Source organism: Cololabis saira, chromosome 6 (assembly GCF_033807715.1).
Source record: "Cololabis saira isolate AMF1-May2022 chromosome 6, fColSai1.1, whole genome shotgun sequence".
NCBI classification, from domain to species: Eukaryota; Metazoa; Chordata; class Actinopteri; order Beloniformes; family Belonidae; genus Cololabis; species Cololabis saira.
The window spans coordinates 15,750,528-15,764,097 of record NC_084592.1 but is presented as its reverse complement, the minus strand read 5'-3'; the positions used below and the strand labels follow the sequence as shown (position 1 = coordinate 15,764,097).

The following is a 13,570-nucleotide window of genomic DNA, read 5'->3' as shown; positions in this document are numbered from 1 at the left end:
TGAGGACTCTGGCGACAGCATTCTGGATCAGCTGCAGCTGCCTGATGGATTTGCCTGTAAAGATGCCATTGCCATAATCCAACCTCCTGAAAATGAATGCATGAATACGTTTTTCCATGTCTTGTTTAGACAGAAACCCATTAATTCTAGCAATGTTTTGCAGGTATCAATAGCCAGATTTAGTAATAAACTTTAGATGGCTGTTGAAGTTCAGGTCTGAGTCAATAATTACACCAAGATTTCTGGCTAGATTTGTAGCTGTCAATGACATGGAGCCAAGGCGAGCGCTGATCGTTTCCCTTTCATTTTTAGAGCCAAAAATGATCACCTCTGTCTTTTCTGCGTTTAGCTGGAGAAAATTCTGGCACATCCACTCATTGACTTGATGAATACAGTTACTCAATGAGAGTAGGGGACTGTAGTCAGGTGTTGACACTGAAATATATAGTTGTGTGTCATCGGCATAAGTATGGTAGGAAATGTTATGATGTTCCATAATCTGGGCTAGGGGTAACATGTAGATGTTGAATAGAAGCGGTCCGAGAATGGACCCTTGAGGAACCCCACATGTGATCTTGGTTCTCTCAGACTCATGGTTTCCAATTGACACAAAAAAGTCGCTATCTTGCATTTTTAGGGCCAAAAAGGATCACCTCTGTCTTTTCTGCATTTAGCTGGAGAAAATTCTGGCACATCCACTCATTGATTTGATGAATACAGTTACTCAGTGAGAGTAAGGGACTGTCAGGTGTTGAAAGTGCTACCTTTTTGTTTATCCGTGTTTATCCACCTGTCCCCAGTCGTACGACAACGGCGATTCTAAGCTGGACTCCGCCGAGCTGCTCAAGTTCATCCAGCACAACGACTCGCTGGTGGAGCTGCAGTCCTATGCGGATCAGGAGAGCAACAAGCTGCTCAGGTCAGAGTTTTCCCTGCATCTGCAGGCTTACGTAAGAGTGTGTGAGACGGTTCCTGCAGCTGTCACCATTATCTGCATTTTTCCACCCCCATTATCTCCACCTTTTCCACCTCCTTGAAGTATTTGCTTCTGTGTTAGTGCTCATGTAGATCACGCTGTGTGAGCAAACACTCCTCCGGGCCCCCCCTGGGAGCCTGCGAATGAACAAACACCTATCCCCTGTGGAATTGAACCTCTATAGTTTATAGTTTATAGTTTTATTTGGATCCCCATTAGCTACAGCAAAACTGCAGCTATTCTTCCTGGGGTCCGACCCATAATACACAGTACATTACAATAAAAAATTAAAAGCAAACCTAAAGAGGTGGCATATAAAAAAAGAAAGGAAAAACTAATAATAATAATAATAATAATAATAATATAGTCATTCCGTTTAACATTTAGATATAAATAAAAACAATACATATTCATACATTTTATAACATCAACAAATTCAAACAATGTATAGTTATCATAGTTTTCACCAATAACCATTTTTAATAAATTTAATAAATTTATTTATATATATATATATATATATATATATATATATATATATATATATATATATATATAATACACATACCCATATACTATCTACATTATTTATTTATTTAATAATAATTAAATAAGTTTTAATAATAATAATAATAATAATAATGATAATAATAATAATAATACATTTTATTTGTAAAGCACTTTTCATAAAATAATCTCAAAGTGCTTTTATATGTATCTATTCAAGAGATCTTTCTTTACCAACAATTTGAATTCTTTTATGTTAATAGTTTGCTTAAAGTGTTTGGGAAGTGGGTTCCAGACATCTTTTACCATAGTTTGTCTTTATTTTTGACAGTGAGTAATTACCTCTGAGAGCACGTCTTGTGCTGTAGCTCTGATTTTCTGAACTGTAACATAATTTTTTGTATAGAACTTGCAGGGTTTTTGATATGGATACATTTCTTACAAATATTCATAAAGAATAAAGTAGTCTTTCTCTTACCATTAACCAGCAGAGATTTCTATGCATTTTAAATACATTTGTTCTGAAATCACAACCCGGGACCAAGCGAGCAGCTCTATTTTGCACTCTTTGAAGTTTATTTATCATGTCTGCTGTGGCGTTTGACCGGACCACTGGGCAGTAGTCAAGGGTCGACAGATTAAAGCTTGTGTTATTAATTCAGTTGATTTTAGTGACAAATATGTCCTGCATCTTCTAACAACAGAGATGCCACTTCCCATTTTCCTAACCATCTATAAACTACCATTTCATGCTTCTTGCTTTTCTAATACTGTTTTTTGTCACTTTTTTCTCCTGTGTTTTCATGCATATTTGTGTTTCCCAGGAGCCTGTGCGTGGACGCCCTCATCGAGCTCTCTGACGAGAACGCCGACTGGAAGCTGAGCTTTGATGAGTTCCTCAACTGTCTGAAGCCTGGCTTCAACCCACCAGAGAAGAGTGAGCCCAAAGGGACCGTTTTAAATAATGTACCATAAAAGTTAGGACTCCTGAATCGTAAAGAAAAAAAAGCTGGGGGGGAGCTGTGGAAGTCATCACCCAGTCGCTGCTTTCTGCTGAGAATTTGAGACGCAGTTGGCTTCGTGGTCGCCTCGGCAGTCTGCTCCGTCGGTCAGCTGTGGGGCCGGTGTATCTGGGGTAAAGGTCGCAGGAAGCCAAGGCATTCCTTCCTCAGCTAGTTATTTTGGAGCACTGAACCCTGAAGCTACACAAAGTTCATGGACTCACTCACACTTGGCCTCAATTTTTTTTATGTCTTTTGCACATGCACAGGATTTATTTGGCAATGAAAATCAAGTTTGTCACGCTTGAGGGTTATAAAACAATTAAGTGGCTCTGCTTCTGGCTTACCAAACACTTGATCACTACTTGATCCAGAGCAACACTCCCTCTCCACGGCTCCACCCAGCCAGTGAAAGACGCCTGGTGCTTCCACCACCACGTGGCGTGAAATCAGTAGCTAGACTCTTCTCCTCCATTGTGACGATTAATCACATTGTATATGCAAAATCAAATAATGAATTCAAAAGTTGTGTAAAGTGCACTTCTATTTATAAAAGTATGAACGAAAGTGCCATAACATTTGTTGTGCAAACATCAGCACTTGCCAGTAACACATATTTAGTGTAAAAATGTCAAATTGCCACTGCCAGGGCATTAATGCCATCATGTTTTTTATGAAAAATAAAAAAATGAAAAATAAACAAAATCCTGATCCACAATCATGACATTAAAACAGGCAATTTCTGAGGTAACAGCAGAAACTTTTAACGGGGAGCAGCATTACCGTCTATATTCATCACCAAATGTCCCTTTTAGAAAGTGTGAAGCACAAAATCATTATTGAAATTTCCTTTACAGGGGTCGAATCCGCCGTCTGGGAGAACTTTAAAATGAAAATGTCCATGTAACCTTAATTTTACCGCTCTCCATGTCTGTTTTAGCTTTTCCGCATGTTTTTCCGCCAACTCTCTTCCGGTTCCGCAGCAGCCGGCAAAAGACTTTTCAAAACAAAAGCATGTGAGCAACATGCTTTAATGCGTGATAAAATAAATGTCGGCGTTAATAAATGAATGAGTTAACGCGATAATAACGCGTTGACTTGCCCAGCCCTAATATATATATATATATATATTCTAGCACTGGCGTGGCAGCAGTCTGACCAGCACTTATCCAGCTGGATCCTCTTATGTGATTTTGTGCTTGTGTTGTTCTCTCAGATGTAAGTTGCTTTGGATAAAAGTGTCTGCTAAATGACAGTAGTAGTAGTAGTAGTAGTAGTAGGTGTATTTTTTTTTCTTTAATAGTCATTCGTTGACCCCTCCTACTTAGCGTGCACTGCCGGTCTGTCGACCCGTGCTGCCGTGTGTTATCTGTCGTCATGTCGTGGTGTGTTTCCCTGCAGAATGTGCCCTGGAGGACGACACCTACGAGGACGGAGCAGAAACCCAGGTGGAGTGCAACCGCTGCGTCTGCGCCTGCGGCAACTGGGTCTGCACCGCTATGACTTGCACCGGTGAGGCCTCTTCAGCTCCGTTGGAGAGCTTTGATTTACTCCCCTTCTCAATAACATGCCCCTTGACCGCGCCGTTATCTCTATATGCAGACAAGCACGCGGCCCTGGAGGAGTCAGCTGATGCCGGAGCCGAGATGACCGAGGAGGAGTGGAACCTCCGCGTCGCCGAGCTCAACAAGCACCAGGTCTGTATCTGTCATCCCAAACCCCATCAAAAGATAAGATAAGATAAGATAAGATAAGATATGATATTCCTTTATTAGTCCCACAGCGGGGAAATTCGCAGTGTACAGCAGCAAAGGGGATAGTGCAAAAACAAGAGGCATCGATAGAAATAATAATAACACAATAATAATATCAGAGTATGACACACTATAAACAGTACTGGTATATACAATAATAATAATAATAAAAAATACTGGTATATAAATAAGATAACAGACGGATATTTACATAATTGTACTTTGCAGTGAATGATATTGCACATTATTTTCCAGTATGTATTTTCCAGTATGTACATTTATTGTCAGGTTGTTATGTATGTGGTCTACTGTGAGCAGTGCTGGTTGTGTAGTCTCACAGCTGCAGGGAGGACGGACCTTCTGTAGCGCTCCTTCACACATTTAGGGTGAAGGAGCCTGTCGCTGAATGAGCTCTCCAGCGCTCAAAGACGTATATAAATATACGACGGATAGAAAACCAGTCAGGTACCACCACTGCCACATACTCAAAAAATATTACTTACTAAGCTTTGAAAGCTTTAGTGATTTATGTTTTCTTAAATTATTTTTTAAGTGTATAAACAACTTAGCACCTGAGCCACTTTGTCGATTTGTTGGGAGACAAAACAGCAACAGAGTCACCAGAACCTCCTCGAACCACAATTTCAAAATCCTGTTCTGCAGGACAACTTTCTCCTATAAGAGCTGTAAAATCTGGAACTCACTGCCTTCAGAAATTAAATCCATTTAACATGTTCATCACCAAAACTAAAACCTGGTTAAAGAAAAATCAAAACTGTACTCATCTGTAAATAGTGTGTATATTTGTGTGGGAGAGTGAGTGAGGGAAGGTTTTATATCATGAAAATGCAATATTGCATGATTGTATTATTGAATTGAATGGTCTTTTTAATTGATGTATATGAATTTTATATTGTACTGCAATGTTGTGGAAGAGCCCAACTGGGGTTGAGAATTAGCACTAGCTATAAACTCTACATGCATCACATCAGCTGCAAGCTTGTATTTATGTCTGACTGTATTGTCCCTGTCAAATAAATAAATGTAAAAAAAAATATATATATATATAACTCAGATGTAGACCCCTGAATACTGGCAGTGTGGGTTTCCTGAATAAAAGCATCTTCATTTCAACGCCGTGCCGGCACAATACGGTTCACGGAGGAATTATAAGGCGTTAACTTTTAATGCGAGTGTGCACCAGCCTGACGGGGCAGAGCGAGCCGCGGCGTCTGCAGCTTTGTCACTGTAGGCACGTGAAGCTGCATAATAAATCTTAACCTTAGAAAATAATAAAACGGTCCCTGAATTGGAGCAATGAAACCATTTTATGGGTTGGAAGTAGAAGCCCAGATGGCAGAGGGACATTACTCTCATCTTCATGTGGAATTTAATGTGAATCGTTAGTTATTCCCTAAGAGTGCATTTCTAATTACCCTTCGATGCGCTTCTGAAGCAGTGACAAGATTGAATGAATTATGCTCATAAAAAAAAAAAATAGTAAATGAATGCAAACATATGCTATATTTGTGGTTAGTGTGTGTGTGTGTGTGTGTGTGTGTGTGTGTGTGTGTGTGTGTGTGTGTGTGTGTGTGTGTGTGTGTGTGTGTGTGTGTGTGTGTGTGTGTGTGTGTGTGTGTGTGTGTGTGTGTGCCTCTATGTGTGAAAGAGATTATGATGCTCACGACGCAGCTCCAGGGATCTGGCCTGAGGCCACAGCTGAGTCAACAAGATCATGTACTCTGTACCCCAGGAGGGCAGCTCGTAATGCCGCGGCAGGCAAATAGTGCCCTGATTGCATTACTTTAGGAAGGTGTCCGCTGAATTAATGATCAAAAAAACGATCCAGGTTTCCTGAAAAAAACAAAAGTTTGGGACCGTTTAAAATCAATTAAGGGCTTGTTCACTCTGTTCTTTTCTTTTTAACAACACAGTAAAAGGCTGCAGCACTTATATATCTTTATCTGTGATATTTGTTTGCATGACAGAATTTTTATTTAGATTTGAGGACACAGGACCAACTATATATAGACATTTGTTTCCAAATGTATGTCAAAGTCTGTGTTTAAAGGTCTACGGTTATTGGTTACCGACCTACACCAATCAGATACGTTGCTGCCACGGCAACGGAGACAGTTGGAGGATATTTTTGCTTGAACTGAATAGGGCTGGGCGATATATCGAGATTTTTATATATATCGATATATTTTCAAGCGCGATATGGTACGAGACAATATCGTTTATATGAATTCTTTTTTTTTTACTTTTTTTTTTTTATGATTTTGATATAGCTTATTTTGTGACAAATTGACTTGAATATTTTATTTGAGATTTGCACAAATGTTTTGTTATTTGCACAACTGTCAACCTCAGTGGAAAAGTCTGCCTGTTACTGTCTACATTGTATTAATTGCACAGTGTATTTTAATTTAATTGTTATGCAGGAAAGGGATATTTGTTTTATTTTATTCAAGAAGCATTTTTTTTTATATATATGCAGGCAGTTTATTTTTATTTCATTTGTTTTATACATTTTGATATTGTGCAGACCTCTGTTAATAAAGGAACCTGTGTGACATTTGGCACGAGGCTTTGTATTAAAACTGACTGTTTTTTTAAGGGTTTGCCTCAGAAAAAAATGAAGCTAACAGAGATGCTATGCTATAATGCTTTGGGGGAAACCCCAATTATGGCACAGAAAAAATATCGATATATATCGAGTATCGCCATTCAGCTAGAAAATATCGAGATATGACTTTTGGTCCATATCGCCCAGCCCTAGAACTGAAAGAGTCTCAGGGGGCAGGTCTGACCCCACATGGGGGTCGTGAGCTACAGTAGCTTAATCTGTTTATGCAATCAATGTTTACAAAAGCAGGAAGTCATTTAAAACAAACCAATAATCTGGCTGCTCCCGGTATGACTCCTCTGTTGAACCTTTTTAATCATTTTTTTAAACCCACTTTGGACCTTTTTCAAGTCAGCAAAGGCGTAATGTGTCCTCGATTTCACCTTAAACTTTGTTTTCTAATCCAGGAAACAGTTGAGAAGATGAAGACCAGCACAAAAGAGGCCTGAGTAAAGACATGGCGAGGAAGAGGATGCGCGCCATCGCCCCCTTCTTCCATACTCGATCCTCCTCGGGACCGAGTGTTATCAAACTGACTTTTTTCCACGTTTCTCCATGTTAATTATTATTCAGTCTTTTAATGTTTATGTCGACGTTTATTAGTTGCCGTGGCAATGACAGAATGTAATCAGATTGCCTTGTGTTCAGTACTGTTATATTTGATTGTATTACTGTGCTCCTACACTGGTCCTGGGGCTGTGTTGTTTTCTTCCTTTCTTTTTTTTCTTTTTTTACTACAATCCTCTTTTTTTCAAGTCTTTACAAAAGAAAGTGTTATGTTTTTTACACCTTTTGGGATATGAAAGTCAGTGTTTTACAGGATGGTTGGAGCCCGGAGGGCCCTTTTTCCTTTTTTCTTTTTTTGCAGAGCTGTTGGAGCACCTGGTGCGGCGTGTTTCTCCATACCGTCGTGTCAGCAGACGTTTTGAACAAGCGGAGATAAGAACAAAGAGCTTCTCGTGCTTTCGATTATGCTACTGTTTAGGACTGACACAGTGGGTCACTACTTGACCAATGCACTTCTTTCTTTTTGTTTTTTTGTTTTCCTATCTTTGCTAGGCTTTAGTTTACCGCAATGCTCACATTTCTTTGTATTGTACTTCTCAAGTAAGATTTTTTTTTTTCCAAAAAAGAGGAAAAATAGTAGATTATCTCTATGTACAGCATGTTATTGGCTTGAACTCGTCTTGTTCCCATGCTATACTTTGACAAGGTCTCACTGGTGCAGTGTTTTTTTTGTTATTTGGTTGGTGTTTTCGATCATCTTTTTCTGTCCTGAGACGAAGCTGGACCAGCCGTCCAACTCTCTGCTCCCAGGCGAGACCGCATCTCTGTCTAGCATGGTGAAAAACTGAAACCAAAGTCTTGATGAAGTGTTTGAATGATGTACAAAATTCTCCAGGTAAACCATTACTCTGGACCCAGCAACGATATTATACCTGTGCTTTCAAAGTCACTAACAGAAGGACTAGCCTCACTGTCAGCTGAAGTAGCGTAGACGCATCAGTATCTGGGTGCACATGAAAAGTGAGTGAGTGTGTGTGTGTTTGGGGTGAGTGTGTGTGTTATTAACGTGAATCTGATGGCAGATGTTGTTTTTTTTTATGTATGTGTATTTGTTTAAAACTTGTACCTAAATTGGGGATTTTTTTAATTTCCTTTTTCAATGAAATCAGTGCCTTAGACCTGTAAGCGGCGTTGGTCTCGACCGAACCTGTATGCTGGCTGTTATCCCACAAGCGCATCACAAGAACAAGTGTGCTTTGCTAAAGTTTAGAGGGAAAACTAGCGCTTTGTTACTCTGTCCCTTAAAAAATGTCTGTGGATATTTCATTACAGTGTTGGAGCTCAATCTTTCTATTCCACTAAAAGTGCAGAGACTGTAAGGAAAATGTATGTATACCAATAAACCCCCTACGTCACAAAAAAGTGTCGTCTTTTGTGTGCTTTCATTTTTAAATGCCGAAAGAAGCACAGAGAAAAACGATGTACGACGGAGTATTAGGGCCGAACTAAGACAAAAAAAATGGAAATTACGAGAATAAAGTCATAATATAATGAGAATAAAGTCGTAAAATTACGCGAATAAAGTCATAATGTTGCGAGAATAAAGTCGTAATATTATGAGAATAAAGTCGTAATATTACGAGAATAAAGTCGTAACATTACGAGAATAAAGTCGTAACATTACGAGAATAAAGTCGTAACATTACGAGAATAAAGTCGTAACATTACGAAAATAAAGTCATAATTTATGAGAATAAAGTCGTAATTTATGAGAATAAAGTCGTAATATGAGAATAAAGTCGTAATATTATGAGAATATAATTTATGAGAACTCTGTGTTAAAATGAGGAATATTGAGCATCTTGTGAAGTTATATTTATATATTTATAATATATTTAATATTATGACTTTGTTCTCGTAATATTACGACTTTGTTCTCGTAATATTACGACTTTATTCTCAAAATATTACGACTTTATTCTCGTAATATTATGACTTAATTCTCATAATTTTACGACTTTATTCTCATATTATTATGACTTTATTCTCGTAATTTCCATTTTTTTTGTCTTAGTTTGGCCCTAATATTCCGTCGTAACGATGGCATAAAGTGTATCTATTTTTTTCACAACGTGCACAGAGCTTTATCAACGCCAGTAAAAGCGAGAAATCTTACTTGTTAGTTAGCAGTCCAAACACTCATTTCTGAACAGTTGAGCCCACATGGTGACTGGAGGCCACTCTGCTGGTTGCTGGGTGATGGGCTGCGTCTCAGTTGGGTCGTAGCGGGGCGACGTTCCAGCAGAAACTCACACCCTCCAACAGCTATAGAGGCAAGAATGGACAAATGTGACTCATTTGCTGCCTTTGCCCTTAAATGTTCACAGCAACCTATATCACAAAAGATAGTGAGAGTAAGATAGACATATCTAAATGAGTCGACTCTGAAATGAGGAAAGTGTTTTATGACTCAGGACCCTGCTGAAGATTAACGTATGTCTCACTTTTTTGTTTGTTCAGTTCAGCCACTCAAGTACTGGTCCTCTGGCCCATGTTTGTGGTATTTGTCTATTTACTCATTTGTTGTTGGTGTTTTTTTTACACGGATCCATTCTGTTGTATGTTTGTAAAATGTTTTGCCGAAATAAGCAAACCCTTCAATGGAAGAGATGTTACTGGTTTTGCAGCATACGTAGTTTCAAAACCTGCACAAAATGTTCCCTAACTGTCCAGATGTTTCAGTTCGTCAGAGTGTATGATTCAATCAGTGAATGTGGTTTGTTGCATTTAAACTGATGTGAGACAGAGATGAGATAGATGTTTAAATTACTCATCCTGGGCCTGAGCCAGCGCCTACCAAATGGGGCTGGCTTTGGCATAAAAGAAACAGACTGATGATCATTAACAGACTGATGCTGGACGTAATTCATTTATGTCCGTTGCATTTGAGGAATACTGCTGTAGTATTTTCTAGATTGTTCAAAGTCTCAGTTTATTTAGCCGTTTCCAAAGTCGTGGTGAGTTATAGTTTTCATAAACGTGTAATGTATCATTTACAAAAATCTTTGCATAGTATTTATTTTGCACAACTGTAACAATTTCCGAGTTTTGTCGACTTCTTCTGAACAGAATGAGACAATAGGTGGACCCGATGTCAGTTGAATAGACCCAGTATTCACAGCAGAGCATTGCATTATGTAACTAAAAGGTGTTGCATAAGTGCTGAAGGACCCACACCTGTTTGTATTGCCTTTGTATTGTTGCACAACTTTAAATATTAATTGCAGTTATATCATATCATGAGGGGATTATGCACAGTCATAAAAAGTCAATAAACTATGCAGATGCTTCATACCGTAGTAACTGGTTCATTCCGGCAATGAGGTGTAAACGTGGTCGCCATATTGGTTGAGGCAAAAGAGGCCGGTAAAATAACACAAGCTAATGGAGGCTGCTCATTTTAGAGGATTAAAAGCAATATAGCATTTATATTTTAAAGGGGATTTCTTATAATATTCAAGGGCTGTTTATCTACACTGTTTACAAAACATTGATATTCCACAATTCATTGATAGTTAACCAATAAACAAGAAAGAAGCTCAAGAGGAAAGTTTGAATTGGTTTTGGACTCAAATGAGGAAACTAAGTATAAGAGTATAATATCACAGCATGTGATTGAATAACAAAGTATCAACATGCTGTATTTTAAAGCACATGCACTGATTGTTTGTGAGAAATTGGGTACGATCATAACCCGACAGTAGAGACAAGCACCCTGAATATGGACTGCTGAGTCTGATATTAAAAGAAAAATGACATTATAAAAAGAGGGAATAATGTAGTCTGTACACCTACATTTATTTGCAGCCATGTAAGATTAGTTCTTTAATTAACTTACATATAACCTTCAAATAGTAATGTGGCAGGGTGGAGGAGCAGCAGCCACTCAGGTGATGGGTCACAGGTGTGTCCCATCAACCTCTCTACCCTGCCTGCCTTTATAAGGCGTGGCTGCACAGCAGCAAGGGGGCTGTGCGAGAAGGTGCTTGTGCACGTGTGGCGGTGTATGTAAATAAAGGCAGGCAGGGTGGAGAGGTTGATGGGACACACCTGTGACCCATCACCTGAGTGGCTGCTGCTCCTCCACCCTGCCACAAGTAATAAATACTATTCATTTAAGCAAAAATAACCCGCTATTAGCACTAACAAATAGTTACCAGTGTATAGAAATTAGTGCTATAATATTTATAGCTACAGCTAATGGCCCTTTAAGTGTTTATAGTAATTAAATTAACACATTTAAATCATTTTTGTCTACTTGAAATGTAATTTCTGCAGGTGTTAATGTGTATTTTGAAATGCTGAGTGGTGTTGACAGAAGAGAGAAAAAGAGGGGTTTGATGCTGACAGCACATGATATACTTTAGTCACCTGGAAAATGCAGATAAAGTCCATTAACTGCCTTCTTTTCAGTTTTCTTTGATGTTTTTACAGCTCTGACAGCCAGTTGCTGATGTGAGAGAGCATAATATTTGACAACCAGATTCAGACGACTTTATTAATCCCTTTGGGAGGTTCCCTCGGGAAAATTGACATCTCCATCTCACACACACACAATACTGTCATCTACAAGCCAAACACCCATATAAAGATAAAAAGATAAGAAAATTAAAAATAAAGATAAAAAATAAAAACAAAAGTAAAATTTAAAAACAAAAATAAAAATAGAAAATGCGGTGCCATAAAAAGAATTATAAGGATAGACAAAGTGTTGCATGGCAAGTTAAAGAGTGTCAGCGTAATACACACTTTTTCTCAGCACTTCCACCATTAGTTTACAGGAACTTTCAGAGTGAGAGAGCTGATTTGAATTCAGTCGGAATAAATTAGTCACAACTGTCATATCTTTTCACAAAATGACGTTTCCCCCATAAAACCTGGTAAATGTCATGTCTACCTATTCATTGCCTTAACAAAATACAAGCTTGATCTGTTAGTTCCTATGAAGCTCCCAGACCCCTGAGGTTAATCTGGATCTTTAAATCCAGGCCTAAAAACATTACTGTTTACTGAAGCGTACTCCTAAATTAAATAATTACCTGCTGTACTCTACTGCCCTTATTTTTAACAACTTGTGCTTTTTATTATTGTACCTCTTTTCTTATAATTCTATTTCATTTATTTGGTATTTAAGCGTACTCTTAAATACTTTCTGAAAACCGCGAATGTGATGTGTACCTGCGGTACTCTACTGCCCTTAGTTTTCGGCAACTTGTGCTTTTTATTATTTTACCTTTTTTTTCTCATAATTTTATTTCATTTTATTTGTTATTTACTGTCTAATTGTGTCTTTCCGCTTTTAATGTTGATGTAAAGCACTTTGAATTACCTTGTGTTGAATTGTGCTATACAAATAAACTTGCCTTGCCTTGCCTAACATTGCCTTAACACAAAACTAATACTGCTATAAGCTGTTATCTACGACGGAGTATTAGGGCCAAACTAAGACAAAAAAAAGGGGAAATTACGAGAATAAAGTCATAATGTTGCGAGAATAAAGTCGTAATAGAATAAAGTCGTAACATTACGAGAATAAAGTCGTAATTTATGACAATAAAGTCGTAACATTACGAGAATAAAGTCGTAACATTACGAGAATAAAGTCGTAATTTATAAGAATAAAATCGTAATATTATGAGAATAAAATCGTAATATTATGAGAATAAAATCGTAATATTATGAGAATAAAGTTGTAATATTATGAGAATATAATTTATGAGAACTCTAACAGGAAGAGCCGTCTTCTCCCTGTGTTAAAATGAGGAATATTGAGCATCTTGTGAAGTTCTATTTATATATTTATAATATATTTAATATTACGAGTTTATTCTCGTAATATTACGACGTTATTCTCAAAATATTACGACTTTATTCTCGTAATATTATGACTTTATTCTCATATTATTATGACTTTATTTTTTATTTTTTGTCTTAGTTTGGCCCTAATACTCCGTCGTAGTTATCTAATATGCAATATAATATTTAATATTGCATATGGAAGGTGTTTCAAATAAACTAGTGAAAACTGAAAAGAGTAAAAAAAAAACCCTTTAGTTTGGGTTTCCCCTTCCAATATGGCGTCTGCCCCAGTAAAGGCGAGTCACTGCGCATGCGCAGCAGCGCCTCGCCCCCTCAA

General features: G+C 37.9%; 1 protein-coding gene across 1 annotated transcript in view; it reads left to right on the top strand.

Annotated features, from left to right (window-relative positions):
* The window catches only part of LOC133445866 (follistatin-related protein 1-like), a 32,330-nt gene extending 23,534 nt beyond the window's left edge, over positions 1-8,796 (top strand). The window contains exons 7-11 of the mRNA XM_061723366.1: positions 801-919; positions 2,308-2,420; positions 3,886-3,996; positions 4,087-4,181; positions 7,275-8,796. Coding sequence (XP_061579350.1) covers positions 801-919; positions 2,308-2,420; positions 3,886-3,996; positions 4,087-4,181; positions 7,275-7,316 — 480 coding nt within the window. The 3' untranslated portion in view covers positions 7,317-8,796. The remainder of the gene's footprint in view (positions 1-800; positions 920-2,307; positions 2,421-3,885; positions 3,997-4,086; positions 4,182-7,274) is intronic.
* Positions 8,797-13,570: the final 4,774 nt, after the last annotated feature.